Source organism: Phoenix dactylifera, chromosome 12, assembly GCF_051530095.1.
Source record: "Phoenix dactylifera cultivar Ajwa chromosome 12, Ajwa_hap1_PhDact_Kaust_v1.1, whole genome shotgun sequence".
Classification (NCBI taxonomy): Eukaryota; Viridiplantae; Streptophyta; class Magnoliopsida; order Arecales; family Arecaceae; genus Phoenix; species Phoenix dactylifera.
In genome coordinates this window covers 1271892-1288662 of record NC_143201.1, presented here as the reverse complement: position 1 = coordinate 1288662, position 16771 = coordinate 1271892, and the positions used below count along the sequence as shown (strand labels likewise).

The 16771-nt window shown below is 38.6% G+C and overlaps 2 protein-coding genes across 6 annotated transcripts; both read right to left on the bottom strand.

The window, feature by feature from the left end:
* Positions 1–254: 254 nt before the first annotated feature.
* Positions 255–1064, bottom strand: LOC103713101 (uncharacterized). The gene has a single exon (XM_008799889.6). It carries the CDS (start codon positions 935–937, stop codon positions 398–400), a length of 540 nt encoding a protein of 179 aa, XP_008798111.1. The 5' UTR covers positions 938–1064; the 3' UTR covers positions 255–397.
* A 2750-nt stretch (positions 1065–3814) lies between these two features.
* On the bottom strand, positions 3815–16000 carry LOC103713102 (glycosyltransferase BC10-like). 5 transcript variants are annotated; one of them, XM_088708211.2, is made up of 12 exons: positions 15814–15954; positions 14812–14883; positions 14328–14482; positions 12347–12445; positions 9023–9123; positions 8866–8937; positions 8617–8707; positions 7452–7532; positions 6915–6974; positions 6696–6818; positions 6534–6572; positions 3815–4441 (listed from the first exon to the last, which is right to left on the bottom strand). In XM_088708211.2, exons 3-12 carry the CDS (start codon positions 14421–14423, stop codon positions 4307–4309), a joined length of 897 nt encoding a protein of 298 aa, XP_088564337.2. In that variant the 5' UTR covers positions 14424–14482; positions 14812–14883; positions 15814–15954; the 3' UTR covers positions 3815–4306. The 5 variants fall into 5 exon arrangements, with proteins under 5 accessions (XP_088564337.2, XP_008798119.3, XP_008798113.3 ...); XM_008799897.6 differs by having other exon boundaries at positions 14812–14893; positions 15814–15949; XM_008799891.6 differs by having other exon boundaries at positions 14328–14893; positions 15814–16000.
* Positions 16001–16771: the final 771 nt, after the last annotated feature.

The window sequence follows — 16771 nt, the reverse complement described above, 5'->3', positions numbered from 1 at the left end:
TTTTGGATCGGATCTGAATTAAGTAAATTCAAATCCAAACCGACTCATTTGGAGAACCTCTCATACTCTCTCTCTCTCTCTCTCTCTCTCTCTCTCTCTCTCTCTCTCTCGTTCGCACTCTTGCTTTCATTACGTTTAAATTTTTGTTGTTTTCCTTTCTTACTTTCCGGTCGAACTTTTAGCAGATCTCTTCATCTAAACAACTGATGACTCATCATTCACCAGCTCATTCAATTTCTTCGGCTCGGAGCTTGTCTCATCTCTTCAGGCACACGCACACGTTGTCGCACACGCACTCACGCAAATTCACATATTATTTACAAAAAAAACAACCCATCCATGTCAGAACACCCAAAACCTACACACGTGTGGAGAACTACACACGTGCAAGCAAAAGTCATTGCACAAACCGGATGGGATATTCCCAACCTGCGACCACTTCACGTTTCCGATCGGGGCTAGAGCTGCTGTAGGAGTCCCTCCCCATGGACCGCCCCAGAGAGCGCTCCTCGATCGGGTCCAGCTCCGGCTTCCACGTCCGGGCCCTCGACCGCCACGGCCCATCGATTCCCGGCCCAAGATTCCCCAACCCACCGGTCGGCGGTGGGCCACCGGCCGGGGCCGGCCCGCCCCGCCGGGCGATGGCGGTGAGCCGGGTCATGAGCGAGGCCAGGTCCACCGGCGACGAATCGGACTGGAAAACGGAGTGGGGGAGGAGGAAGTAGATCCGGCCCGCTTCGAGCACGTCGTCGGGCTGGAGCGGTCGGGAGCCGGGCGAGAGCAGGTGGGCCGCGGAGAAGAGCACGTGCTTCGGGGGCCTCCCCGTGACCTGGCCCGCCGTCACCGGCCCGGCGAAGTCCTCCACGTAGCCGTTGATGTGGATCACCCGCACGCCATGGAACGGCTGTGATGATCTGCAAGAGAAGGAGCAACCCATCCCTCTCTTTCACGCGCCCCTTTGAGAGCACTTAAAGAGCTAGAAAGAAGGGAGACAACAGAGGGAAGAGATGGAGGTCCAACCTTATAGAAGATTTGGAGGAGAGGGAAATGGAGGACTGTTTCAAAGTCAGGGAGTTGTAGTTGGTAATTGCGTGTGAGGGAACCCACAATCCAGGTTTGTGGCGAGTTTACTGAAAAGACTCTTCATTGTTTTGTTTTATTTTTGTTATTTGCTTACATGCAGTAGGGGTGTTTAGGGGAGATGATAGGGTTATCTTGGGAAGTTTAACAACATTAGATATTATAACAATCTAAACTTAAATGGGTTGTTGTCATTCGAGTCTGACTTTCTTAGCTTCTTATCATGTGGTGAGGTGTCTCTTTCATAAGAAGTATTGGCTTTTATGCAACAGCTCGTAGTGGCGTATGTCACGTGCTAGGTAAATCTCGAGAAGTTATATAGAGCTAAAAAGTTGAAACAAAATCTTTTAGCTAGTTCTTTTAGATGAAGTTTTGGATTGTTACAAATGATATCAGAGCGAATCTGGTCCATAGCACCTATGTAGACAAGATGACGCTGCAGTATGAGCTTATTAGGGCTGATCTTAGGTGCGATATTTGTAATTATGTTTGAATGAATTCTCGAGCGAGAGAATGAGCCAAAATGAGCTTTTCGAGAAGCCTCGACATCTCTAAGATTGCTCGAGATAGCTGCTTTTAAGTCAATCTTAGCTCTATCTCTTGTCCATGTGTCAAAGCCTGTATAGAATCTCGGAAGCAACTCTCCTATCCTAATCTTCGCACCGTATGTTTTTCGAGGCACGCTATTTGAATAAAAGCCACATTGCGTATGTTTGTCGACCATCTTTATATATAAGAACATAAATCTAGTGTGACAGCGATCTGCCCAATATGCTCTCCCTGCTCTGATTATTCCGAGTGCCTGCTCTTTCTTGGATCCTTGGGACTGAGCCAAATGGCATTCGGTGAGACGGTGAAAAAGAAATTATTGCCCAAAGAAAGTCCAATTGCTCTAGATTGATAAAGAAAGCAAGAGTTATAATATGAATAGATCTCAATCAACTGCTATTGAGGGCGTCATGACTTGGTCAAAAGCATCCATGAAATGATGGGAAATCTATCACCGGAGTATAAGGACACTAGATATGGACTACTTCATGTATAAAAAAACTATCAACTTGTAAAATATTTGTTATAGCAGTTTTGCAATAATTTCAAAAGTTATAGTATGCAGTTGTGATTAGGAAATTGCTTGCTGGTAGCTTTGCTTGGCCAACCCTTTTTCCAGAGGGTTAATCACACTTAAGTTATGCACGCCAGAATGACATGTTCAAACTATAACAAGTGTCGTTTGATACGATGAGTTCGAAAAAAAAAAAAAATCTTTCTTTTTTGTGATGCATCCAACTTGGATATGCTGCTCTCGTTGAAATTTGATCTGAATTTAATTCTTATATCCTTCGATAAAAATGATTGGTATGACATTCCCACCTTCATTTTTATCTTTTTATTTTTTAAAATTACCAACATGGTATACTCTGATTTGTAGGGGACTCTTAAACTTGGTTCATGGAGCTCTAAAGGGTAGACAAACAGCACATCACAAGATCCATCTGGCGTCATAACTTTGAATTCCACCAAGAGATTTTATTCTAATTTGATGTCTTGTCGTGAGAAGATGACCCAAGATTAGTTGGCCATGATCTTAATTTTTAAATAACTGTGCTGTCAATTTTGCTGGAAAAATATCAATTTTGCTTCACAGAAGAAACTAGGTTTGAAAACAACCAAATAGACTTTTCTTCCTCCTATAGTTAGTTCCATAAGATAAACAAATGTGCTATACTTTTATATGTACTTAAAGATGGCCAAATGACAGATGCTCTTTCACATCCCACTTAAAGAAAGCATAAAGGGGTTTTTGGTCTACGCTTCTCACGTACAAAACTGGATGAAGTGCGTAAGTTTCTCTGAAGATTCAAACCTAGACAATCACCTCTTGCTATGGACATCATTTTATTTATTTCTAATGCTTGGCTTCGTTGCAGCAGCAGCAGAAGCAGCAGCAACAAGAAGCAGCAGCAGCAGTATTAACCAAGGTGAACTAAAAGCAGTTGACTGTATTTTGGAGGCAAAAATTGCACCAAAACCTTACCTGATTTATATCCAAGATTTGAAACTCCAGGAAGCCATTATCAACAAAGTGTAGGTTTAGGTACAGATCATACAGACCTTGATGCAATCAACATATACCAAGTTCACAAATTTAGAAGAGGAACTATTCAGATAGGATTTTAATTGACCCTATCTCGATGAAAACTCGTAATACCAAATTAGATGCCTACCTGGTAGCGAAGGTAAATCCTTCAGTACTTTGGCTGAAAGATTCAAAAATGAAGCCTTGCTTAGAGACACATCAAGTGTACAAGCTAAAAAGAGTAAATTTGCATCGTAACATAATAGGATGGATAATAGTTTTTAAACTGAACATATTGGAGGTCCAAACAGTAAGGCCACAACAACCGGACCACAATTACAGCACACCCTGTTGAAACCTAAATCAAGAAGGCTGTTGTATTGAATTGGAAGTAATCTGAAAAGGTTGTGCTCTGGACAGCTAACAAGCCTGCTAACTGGCCATTCTTATCAGCTTAGTTATGCCATGGGACGAATTATGATGAAGCTGCCACAAGGGGAGACCTGGAACGGATCAATCCAAACTCTAGTACTAAAGATAATTTTTTTTTAAAAAAAGATATGATGATGATGAGATTTTTGTTACATCAGAAAAAAAGAAGAAGATACTGATGAGAGTTTTTTAAAAAAATGTCACATAGACAAAACGTACTCTATGTAATGAAAACACTTGACTTTTCATTAACTATAGCCCTGTCTGAATATAATAAATACAGAAGGGAAGTAATTTGTGATCTTTTGTTTTCCATCTCTGCGAAAATGGATCGCCTTACAGCAGTTAAATAGGCTAACAAAATTTGCTGTGCCAAGAGCAGAACCACCGAACAAAAAAATGAAAAAAACCTACATATAACAGATAACAGAAGAAAGCTATTGATTGAAAAAGAAAACAGAAAATTATAGAGACAAATTAACTTGAGAGGGCAGAGAGGCATTGAGTTGGCAGCCACCTCAGCCCTACTCAAAAACACTCACTGAACTGAAAGCCATTCCTCATGCCTCCGACAGTCTCTCCTCCTGTTCTATGAACCTGATTGGCATTACAGATCCACGAGCAGTCTCATGCATACACAATTTATATACTAAATTAGGAACTGAAGGGTGAGGGGCAGAGGTCGAATGCTCGACCAAAGAATCACAAGTATGCTGCTCACTCAAATAGAGCTGTAAAATTGGATAATAAATTCATCAAATTATCAAGCGTTTCAGGGACAAATTTTCTGGCAAATAAATAACATGGCCTCTTTGATCCATTCCATAGGCAAGGTCTCTTCTGCACTTCCTTCTGCCAGAAAGAATGAGACGGTGATTGTACAATTCATCTTCTATCAGTGCATATTAGGAGAAAATGCAGGAAAAAATGAGTATCCCCTCCAAGTGGAAAAAGAGAATCAGTGGAGTATGTACTGAACAAGAAAAAAAATAGACGACTATATATATTGGAATAGCTCCGAGTATACATCCAATTGAATGCTTGAAAATAGGCTAAATGTTCATCCTTGCAAATGACTATAAAGACAAGTCTTGTGGAGGGGAACAATTTTGTATTTCAGTCAACTACAGAGCATAAAATTTCTCTTACCAGCTTATGAACTATCAACCTTTTCCTCTCATAACATTTTCGGTGCAGATCTTTATATGAATAGAAAAATTGAGATAGAATGCATAGCAAATAAATTGGTTACTAAGACTGTCTACAAAGGCATAGTCAGTCAGGCTTGAAAGTGATATTATCCTAGTAACACAACATTCTTTTTTCATGGGATTCTACATAAGCATATTTTGAAGTTCAACCGGCAGGGTTTCACATGAAAATATTGTTCATGTATCCTTCACGGACTGGTAAATCATGATGCTACTAGTTAGCGAGTCTTTCTTTGCTTCAGCTTTTGAAGACTCACATGTGTGCATGCCCATACAGACCCATGCTCTCCCACTCACACACGCACATGCATGCATACACACACATGTATGTAGGTATGTATGTATGTATATATATGTAATGTAATGTATTATATATATGGTCATATGTATGCTTATGCATATATATGTATACAGCTATATATGTATGTATATTTGTATGTAGATATGCAAAAGCTAGCTATCTTTGTAATTCAGTATGTAGGTGTAGATTGCACAAGTGTAACCCTTGCACATTTAGTCCAGCTATTTACAAATTAATTCATGTCCTTCAAACCAAATTTGAATGTTAAACCAATTAGAAAGAACTCAACCACCTCAGCTCTTTGTCATGCGACCAGGAAGCATCACTTTCAGATGCCATGATCCCTTCTTTCATAACAGGGATTCCTAAGAGAGAATTTTGATTTCACCTTCACTATTCTAGATCCTCCGTGAGAAAATCTTGATTTAAAAATAATTGCAGGTACATGTATGTGCAAGATTGTAGACTTCACAAAAAGCCCTCTTTCTATGTTTTGAAGCTTACTATTTTGGAGGTTCATCTATCACAACTATAACATTTCCATGTCCATGATTTTGTAACCAGGTGACCATTTAATGGGGATTTGAAGTTATGTCCTCAGTTTTTGGTTATTCTTTTAACCTTGGTTTTCACTCTCTAAAAGCAGGTCTTAGAGATAGATATCCATCTTTCTTGGCACTCCGCATGTTCCTCAAAACAAATGGATACTGGACCTTAGTTTATGGTCCCCAGTACAAGGGAGACCATATATTCTAGAGTGCAAGTTTTGTTATGCTACATCAAAGTTGCGGGGAACCTCAGAGAGGATCTATATTTCAAAATATATTATAAAATGTGATGTTGCCTCATATTAAACTATAGCTTTTCCTGACAGCATACAATGTTAGAGGCAAAAATTGACATTCATAAAATGGATATCATCATGATAAGAACACAAATAACATGGTGAGAATTCCAGCAGTCTAGCCAATGGAAATATGAGCAACTCGTCTAAGTTGTCTCCTTCTAATACATCAAAATACCCAGTGTGGCTTAACATTTGCACACGACACAAGGAAAATCAGCTCCTCAGTTGGGGTCTTCTCTTTATTAGAGCACTACCTCTTGAATCTCTATAATATAAAGAGATAGAAGAGAAGCATGTCAACCAAAAACAAGACAGTATTTATCAAATTATATGAACAAAAATCTTAAGGAAAAAAATTTATATCATCTATTCTGTAAGTTGACAGAATCAAAGCCAGTCGCACCAAATATACTTTAATGGATCAGTCTATCCATTATATTTGCTGAGTTCCATTGATAAGAGCATGTTAAAAACTGCAGAACATTTTATTGAGAAGGAAAAAACATCAAAAAAGAAAAGGTGCACTTCAAATTGAAAGGTGGACCAAAAAATAAAGGAAAAATGAAAAAAATCTGCCAAGTGTACCTTTGCATCACTTGTAACATGTACGCTCTCATCAATAGACTGCAAAAAAGCACCATTACTAGATTAAACATATTATTAACACTACACAAGATTGCAGATGTTAACAGGTAAAAATTAAACTAGAGCTTTTCTTTTTGCTGTTCAAAAGAAATTCAAACATACTGTTATATTCTTCAAGAGCTCGAAAGTAACATCCCGAGATTTGTATGATTTTGGATGCCACTTTCCTTCAGACCAATCAACATGAGTCACAGACCAATTTGAAATTCCAGTAGGATCAATCATCTGCAAGATTAAACAAAAAAAGACCAATAACAATGAAAAACAGAAAAGGAAAATTATTTGATGAAGCTTTGAGTATAAATGGTCTTATGTGCTGACATGGAAAAAAGTTGGCAAGTAATGTTCATCAGCATAGCAATTCCGTCCTTCCATTCCTGGCTGTGAGAGTCAGAATATATAACAACATCAGTACATTTTTCATGAAAGTAAGCACCATGAAGACATTCAAATGATACAGAATCTTTTAGTCAGAAAAGCAAACCAACCCCTACAGGTAGCAGATTAACTGGTATTGGCAAACACCATGCTGAATTCAAATATACATGTATGTATACATGTATTCTAAATTCAAATATACATTTGCTACACAGTCACCGTTAGCTGTAACTTTTAGGAAGATATCATGACAATTTGAAAACAAATCACTCCTTGCTTGCAGTTCACAGTACTTTTGACTGAGGAAATCTGGGATGAGTACCACATCTTTAGTACCGGCTACATCGAGGTCAATCAACGGTATTTCAAAGTTGTTACAACACTCAACAAGAAGACTCATTTCAAAATAATTGGAGAAACAGCTCAAACTTCTTGATTGTTTACTGGAATAAGCAAGCAATTTATCATATAACAACTTACCTTACAATAAAGCTTGAATTTTGTGTAGTAAAGATTGTCAGCCAGAATCAGCACAGCATGTTGCCGCTTGATTGAAAACCACTGCAATATGAATAACACTTAAGATATTGCAGCAATTTCATTAACCTCTCCATCCTCTGCTCCCCCGCCAAAAAGAAAGAAAGAAAGAAAGAAAGCCTGAAGCCATGCAAGTTTTGTGACATTTTCAGCTACTATTCTACTTTTTTACACCCATAAATTTTACTTTTTTATATATATTAATTTCCCATGTGGCTCATGCAAGGGCGTGTGCCAATTGTAGCCATACATATAAGGGTTTTTTTGCTGGCTTTTATATTAAACATCAGTGTCTCAACTTCCAGTTACTGTTAGGAACTCCATATTATTTCAACAATCAACATTGACTTGTCTCCAATCAAAGGATACAACTAAGTACATAGAAAATGAATGTGATATATGACTAGGTTTTTTGACTGAAAATTCCAGGGATATTGCATAGTTAGCCGTCTATATTGGTTATTTAAATATTGCCCATGAGGACACATTCCAGGCATACTGATTTGTCAACTAAGATTCCTGCAGATAATGAGAGGTTTCTCTAAATCTATATGCGCTTCATCCTTTTCTACTTTTGGTTGTAATTTATATGATTTTTTTTTACTTCAGCAAAGTACTCATCCAAAAGGAAAAGAAATTGAAACCCTGTGGATACGGTCCACGATAAGCTGACTTTTGTAGTAAACCTCAACTGCCATATATCAACTTCGATGCTGCTAATAATGAATTAGTGATACAAATCGATCATCAGCATGCATACTTTGCACATAAAATAGCCTAAAAAACCTTCACAACAAACTCCTATACGTCAAAGTAGTTCTGGCTAGCATCAATACATGAAGACTCTAGGGTGATGTGATCCATAAAACTTTACGTGATCTTGTTTAGTTTGATGCTTGCAAGGCATAAAGGGCACTAAGATATCATGTTTCACTAATAGGCTAACACCAATAGTTATACATTGGCATTAACATCCTGTGTTTCCTACGCTTATGGTTTCATTTAACTCCATGGTTCTCCTTCATCCCATAGTCATCTGGGCAAATCTTTCATTTATCCTTATTCAGTTAATCTCGTGGTGATGTATCAGAAACATACTTCAGCTTACCTGTGCACCTTTCCTCCAGTCTTTCTTTTCCATCTCAGGCAACATATGCTCAGAATATCTGCCTGTTCCATGTGGGCCAGGATCCTCAAAACTGAAAATAAGTAATTCAACAAGATTAAAAGATGCAATTCAATGAGACTACAACTGGGATCCTTATATGAAGAGTCTATAAATTGCTAGCCAGCATCAAAGACATGAATTTTAATCAGAGTAAATTAAATTTTGTGGTAAAATAACTGAGGGGCTTACCAGTCAACAAAGCTGATATTTGTTTCCATCAGATAACTATATACATAATCAAAATTATGTAATGGTATACAGCTGCAATGCAAAGACATGGTAGTCAGAATGCTGATCAAAGCATAACAATGCAACTAAAAATAAATTGCTGATTCAACACAAACACCTTTCAGAAAGCAACACAAAATGCTGATTATCAGCATCTTGAAGTGCACTTGCCAACAATCTCTTCTCTGCATCAACCATGGAAATTTTCCCCCAGGCCACCTACATGCACTTTGAATGAATAATAAATGTGCAATTAAACAATACATAAGCACCAATTTAAGTTCCAAACAGCTAATTTAAACCAAAACTATGAACATTTTTTTTGAAAAAAAGAAACATCACAGAAAAGTCACATTTTCAGCTAGTGCATGCTGAAGTTCAAAAAAAATCAATATTTCACTCATGCATGTTTATCTTTGCTATAATTAACAGACTCGTTCTCTGCCTCTTACTGTACTTATTCCGAGGGAACGAAATAGGAAAAGCTGCCAAGTTTTTTTAATTATGGTTTTCCTAAAGGGATCTAGAAATTGGCTTGGTAATTTATAGAAAGAATACTAAAAAATGACCTCAGCTTGAATTAAGAATGAAAAAGAACATGATATTCACGAAAGGGATTCCATATAAAAAAGAAGTTTCCATGGAAAATACAGAGCCCATGAGCCCATCTTTCCACTTTAGACGTTACAATTAAAAGCACGAGGCAAATTATTCCAATTTCCAAGAGTCATAGAACAGTGGCAAGAATGATGTATGGGCACCTTTCTTGTAGATTTATGGCTAGAAGAAAGTTCAATTGCAACGTAGAAATGTTAGGTGTCAATTAAGGAGAAAATATTAGGTTACGACATTACCTTCAGGTTTCATTTACAAAAGTGATCAGGAATTGCAGCATTTGAGCAATAGTCTACTGTCTTAAAGTAGCTATTAAAAGAATGCTCAAAACATGTACTAAGGTATCATAACAAAATGAAACATTCTGTTTACTTGGCATCTGATTACAAATTAACAGATAGTTGTGCTCTCTAGTGATTAAAAAACATGGTGACCGTTTTCTGTCTACTTTCTGTTGATAGTGAGTCGGGGGACCATAGAGATCAAAATACGGGAAGATCATCACGGCAGAAAACATAACAGTAGTATAGTAATATGAGAACAGCTAGAGGGGACCAAAACACCTACTAGGGTAGAGATGTAAGGATATGGAAGAAGAAAAATAATAACTGAAATATTTAACTCAATATTTTACATAGAAAGCTGGTTTTAGTTTGGCCTCTAAACTATTAAACTAATCATGATTGTCATCTTCAAAATGACAGGAAGGTAAAGGATTATTTCTACTAAGTACAAGGAAGGTGATCAAAATTTGTACACAGCACAGCCATGCTTTCCTACTACGTATCATAGATCTGTTCACACACTCACAAAATACCCCCATCTAGATGCAACATTATCACACAAAACTAAAACCAAAACTGAAATTTCAAACTTTGTTCCATGGAAAAACTAGAAGTAATTGAAGTATAAAATTATGATATTTAAAACAAAAGGAAGGAAAATAAATTTATTAAAATTATTTGGACAATCAACAGCCTTAGTCATGTCTATATTTATGATCCACCAAAGCTTGAAGACATCTTATGGTTGGCTCTCAACCTGATGTCATCCTCCATGAATCAGTGCTGAGGCAACGTAATTCACATAAATCTATTTTCACAACATTTTGGTAAATTTTAATTGCAATAGCTGATTCATTAAATTAAAAAAAAGTTATTGGGCATCAATCGTGCACAGGGAATTGGTATGAATTTTTATTAAAAAGTGGAGACTAATCCTGACTGTTGATCATTAGTAGGTATCCCAGGAAATTTACTTCAACTGGTTCCTCTCTCTCTCTCTCCACAGATTACCCCTCCCTTTCCCCCTTCTCTCTCTCTCTCTCTCAACCTCCCCCTCTCTTGTTCCGGGCTTCTACCCACGTGCCTGATCAGCAACCAATCACCGCCAGCTTTGCCCCAAACACAGATCCTCTCTCTATCTCTCTCTAGCTCTCTCGATCAACCTCCCCCCTCTCTCTCTTGACTTCGTCCTTCGGCGCCTGCTCCCCCCTCTCTGTGGCTTCCTCCCTCAGCATCTAGTCAACGCGGATTGCCACTCCCCCTCTTCCTCTCTCTGTCTCTCTCTCTCCCCTTCTCTCTCACACTCATTCAACATGTTGCAGTAGTGGTGGGCTACGCGAATGGACTGCCGTCCAACTGTGTGATGGAAGGATGACAAGATGGGACAGGCAAAGAGGGCGCGGGGAGGGGGGTTGGGTAGCTGCAGGGTGATTCAGTCGAAGAGCACGGAGGACCAAGGACAATTGAAAGAAGAGGGAAGTAATAATCCCAACCATTTATATAAAAAGAGATTGCTGAGATTATGTACTTCTACGAATTTATCAGAGTACCATAGCAAAACTCATCATGCACATAATGCCAGAAGTTTTGCCACTCAAGTAACGCATGAAGAGGGCCTTTCTGCTTCTTTGACTGTGAAATTGTTATACCAACATTTTCTGTGTATTCTTTAATCCTAAGGCATTCATTTGCATGATTAATATAGTCAAACAAGCACATGCTCATAATATTTGAAAGTAAGTTACTTAGGTTTGGACTGAAACTATGGATTTAAGTGCTGGTCAGCATGGCATGGTATATACTATGCCACTGATATACCGGCATGCAGCAATGATGCTGTATTGGTTGGGTGTTAGTACTTCGCATGCCGCCATGCTAGTTTTAGAGAACATGCCAAGCATTGGTATGGAATGGGATGACATGGTACACACCGTGCTAGGGCAAGGCTGGGACACCACCAACATGAAACACTTGAACCCTTGGCCAAAATAGTCAATCATTTTCTGATTTTGGCCAAAACAAAAATGATCTTCTTGTACTCCAAATAAACAAAAATATGTTACCAGCTGAAAAATCTGTGGTTCATCAGCTTCAACATAGTTTTGGATGAAACTTCAAATATTGGATACTTTTAATATTACCAAATTGCCAAAGTAGTTTTTTTACATCTTCAGACTACAACAGATTTCTTGCTTTCAGCTACGAGTACACAATGATTGGTAAATATTTTTGGTCCATATATCACATAACCATACATTATGTTAAATAAAAAGAACAACACAATTCTATTGAATTATATGCAGCAAAGGTCTTTATATTATTCCTAATGGGGTATCTAGGACTAAATTTAATGAATGCCTGTATTAAATAATTGTTTAATAGAAGTAGAGAGAAAGGGTATCTTTCATAAAAATAAATAGCACAGCCCTGTCAAGTTAAATGCCCGCAAGATCTTCATATATTATTTTTGGTGGGGTTTGTAAGACTGGATTTAGCCATGAAAAACTTGTACAAATCAAGTGAGAAAGGAAAGGTGGGAGTACCTTATCACTGCGAATGTCCTTGCCAATAAATAAAGCACTCACATGAACTGGTTTTTCTTTTGATGCATGCACATAAATAGAAAATCTGTCTTCATGACCCTGTACATATAAAAAACATGTCAACGGAGAATGATATCGACTGTGCAAACAATAACCACAAACAAAATACGAATATTTGGGCTTTTTTTCCTTTCCAGATGCTAATTGCAATTACCTTAAATGCCTTTGTCATGCAAATATGCAGTTAGTCGCTATTGACTAACTCAGAGGTTTATGATGTATGAAAAGGGGGTTTTGAGCGGGCGGGTGGCCGGGGGGGGGGGGGGGGGGGGGGGTGCATGGGCAGCGTCTAAGTTTTCTGATTTAAAACAGTATAAGTATGGACCCGGTTTACACTTGAATGCAAAATTATGACTCTAGGCCATTGAGATGACAATCAGATTTTCTGAAGCATATGTTGAAGTTTCACGTAACCCTGACATACCCAAAATTTTGTTAAAGTTGTTACTTAAAATTGGGAAGTTTCAACTTTTGATGAAAGGGATATATTGGTCCGAGTTCTTAAATTCTTCCAACTTGCTGAAAAAATCTTCAGTTACTCTCAAATGTTTCATCAAAAGCTTTTCTTTTTGTGCCCAGCTAACTTTCTTTATCAAAACAGAACACCATTTTGGATATTTATAAAGCTATAGATGCGGCAAAGAGAAGCCATTACAAGAGGAGGAGGGGGGGGGGGGGGGGGGGGGCTTTGGACCAGATGCTGGCACTACCTTCCTATTGTTTCTCATTAAACATTTCGGATTTTAAATAATATCAATAAGGTAAATGGAGATTACTACATAAAAAATAACAGCAGGATTCACTATAACAATCTAATGTTCATATAAAGTGAAACCCAGACAATGCCAAACCCAAATCAGACCATTTCTAAACTTAAAGATCTAGATTCATCAAGTATGGATCCCAGAAACAGACCAAAGTCCTGAAACAAAAGGAAAAAAGAAAAGCCAAAAGGTCATCCTATCCTGTAAAACTGAAATCTATCTTAATCCGAAAATGAATACGACTCATCTTTTTCCCGAATGGGTTAGATCTAGTTCTAGATCCTATATCTAAATCCAATTCGAATCAAGTTCAAGTTACACAAGACCTAGACCCAACCTGACCCATTTACACACCTCAAGGAACCATTACTCACATTCGAAGCATTTATCTCCCTTCCTAGGAATTATATTAGCAGAATGTGAAATATAATACACCAACAAGCCTTTAAGACATATCTCTGCAGACTACCTACCGATCTTGTGATGTGAACCAATCTCTTTTTTTCACGACAAGACTCTAAAATTACAATACTCACCACAATAACAGTCCTGACACATAAGAGTCATACAAATGACTATGACAACTCCTTACAACTGTAACTATGGCTGCCTATGCTAGTCAATATCACATGTTGTAACAAAATATGGACTTCATATCCAATTAGAAACAAATGACAAGGCGAGATTTCCATTTTTTTATAACCCATAAGTTGCAACTGTTCACTCATTAGTGTGTTTATTAAAAGTTTATACCACAACTATTTAAGATTCTTGGGATTCATTGAAAGAAAGTCAATGAACTCTTCTCATGGCATCTATTGATCAGCACTTCAAACTAGATGTAAGAGGAATTTTCCTCAGATTGTAGTGATTTTGAATTATTTCACAATAACAGTATTAGCATGCTATGTTTTGTGCCCCCAAAATTGATTTATGTTCATAATGATGAATGAGCATGTGAGAATTCTACTTTGCTACAAAATTTTAAGCAACCGTCCAGGGCCTAAAAATATCCACCCATTACTGTAGAGTGAGTCTACATAATCAAACACAAAAACCTTACACATACAAAATAACTCTTGATAAAGAAGAAAAGCAAACTGGTACCTCCATAAAAAAAAAACAGTGAATTTTAGAACAAAGCTAAGGAGTTGTACCAGGAAGAATTTCTCCCAAAGCTTTTCAAAAGGCAACGAACCCAGAGTCAGGAACATAAAAGCAATTTTGGGATTCTTCAATGGAACAGATGGCATTGAAAGAATGTCTCTAATGACAACACGAGCAGCAATCTCATCATCACTGTAGACTCTGGCTGGTACAGGAGGAAGCCAATCCTTAAGAGGGCCGCAAACATTAGAAGATAAGAAATAGCAAGCAGAATATTGTTGAGGTGGATAAACGTAAGCCCTGATCAGCGCCACACACACCAAAGCTACCAGGACAATAATCCATAGAGGCCTTCTTGATGAGTTTCTATTGCGAACCACCGGCATGATTTTCAGGTCCCCAGTGCCTGGCAGCCACTCCTGTGTTAACTTCATCTAGAGAACCTCATCAGGGTATTGTCTCCATCGGTAGCAACCTAATCCGTCGATGCTGCAACATCAGCCTAGTACATAGATAAAGTTACTCAAAACCCACCAATGGCTTCAAATGCTGAGCGTGCTTTGCTCAGTGGTCAACTGAAGTGCTGAATCAACAGAAACAGAAGCTCTGGATTTTCCTTTCCCAAAGAATAAAAAGCATGTTAACTCAAATCGTAATTGTATTAAAAGCTCAAGAAAGTGATTGAAATAAATACTATCAAGCACAACTCCGAAGAATGCACCAGGAAAAGAAAAGAAGAAGATGATGATGATTAGATGCATATAGAGGTAGTAAACAAAGTAACACCCATAAGTTTCTAATAAACCTAAAGAGATGAGCCCAATAAATAAGAGTAAAGATCTATTGAAAAAATCAACACGTATTGCAAATATCTAAGGAAACAACTTATTAATAATGCAAATCTACTACTCCAGTCTTTTGTTTAAGCCAAGAGAGGAAAATAATGGTCGAAAGATCAACCGTTCGCTTCTTGTTTCCCCCCATATTTTTCTCTTTTCCAATGAACTTGGTAACATAGGTTCGCTGAAATCGCGCAGTTTCGCTTATTAGTCAAATTCTAGTTCCAAAAGTGCGAAACGTTTCTAATAAAGAGTTGAGGAGACGTTCGTCCGTTGGGCTTCCAGCCACCAACCCTAAACATCCCAATAAAATTGTAAATTTGAAAAAATAACGGAAACAAATTCAAACCATCATAGCGCGTTTAATCAAAACCAAACCCATCGACGTCGAAATCTCTCGAGAATCAAAAAAATCAACACCATCTGCATTCTCCGAATTATTAAACGTCAAAAAAATCAACTGGAGCAGCCAAAAAGAACCCTAGAAACTCAAGAAACCAGCTCGGATTCTCAAGAAACTCCCAAAAAAATTCCAACTTTCCGAGTCTCGAGCTACAAGAACTAAGAAGCGGAGACTTTCGGCAAGAGTCCGACCGATCGACGCGAAATGGCACCAGAGAGATCGGATAATCCAACGGCAGGGAGCTCGAATCCATCTAGAACAGAAGCAGACAGAAGCGAGAGAAGAGCGGAGTACCTTGCAACCGTACGAGGCAGTGGAGACGCGGGCCGCAAGATCCGGAAGGGCGAACCGGGGGAGTGAGGGAGAGAACCGAAGCTGCTCCAAGATCTGATAGCGTTGGAAGGAGACCGGAGAGGAGAAGACGAGAGAAAAAAAAAGATTTTGACCCCCGGGAGACAGGTGACATAAAAAGGAGCGTTACAAGAATAGTTTTTTGCGTAAATTAATTCCTGACCCTCCCCTTGACTGCTGTGTAATGCTAAGTCCCTGTTGACCCAAACCATGTTTACCGGTCCACGATTAGGGATAATCTTAATTATCGGTCCATAACAGAGGTTTGTTTTTTTCTTTTTTCCCGAAGCTGCCCTTTCGTTGCCGTTAAGGTTGAAAATGTGGAATCAGTTGGGAAATGGACCGCAAAGAGGGGAATATGGCTCGGATTCTCCATTGGAATCGTGGAGAAACTGGATTTCTCCATTGTCAGCGATTCGCGGAGATCATTCGCATGGGATGGACCGGCTTCTTCGATTTTGCTTCTTGGATCCGGAAGAATGAAGCGGAAAGGGGAGACTTTGAAGCGGAAGAAACTACAGTTCAGATTGTTGATGGATATTGTGAGTTCCATTGCTGATCATTCGCATGGGATGGACCGGCTTCTTCGATTTTGCTTCTTGGATCCGGAAGAATGAAGCGGAAAGGGGAGACTTTGAAGCGGAAGAAACTACAGTTCAGATTGTTGATGGATATTGTGAGTTCCATTGCTGATCATTCGCATGGGATGGACCGGCTTCTTCGATTTTGCTTCTTGGATCCGGAAGAATGAAGCGGAAAGGGGAGACTTTGAAGCGGAAGAAACTACAGTTCAGATTGTTGATGGATATTGTGAGTTCCATTGCTGATCATTCGCATGGGATGGACCGGCTTCTTCGATTTTGCTTCTTGGATCCGGAAGAATGAAGCGGAAAGGGGAGAC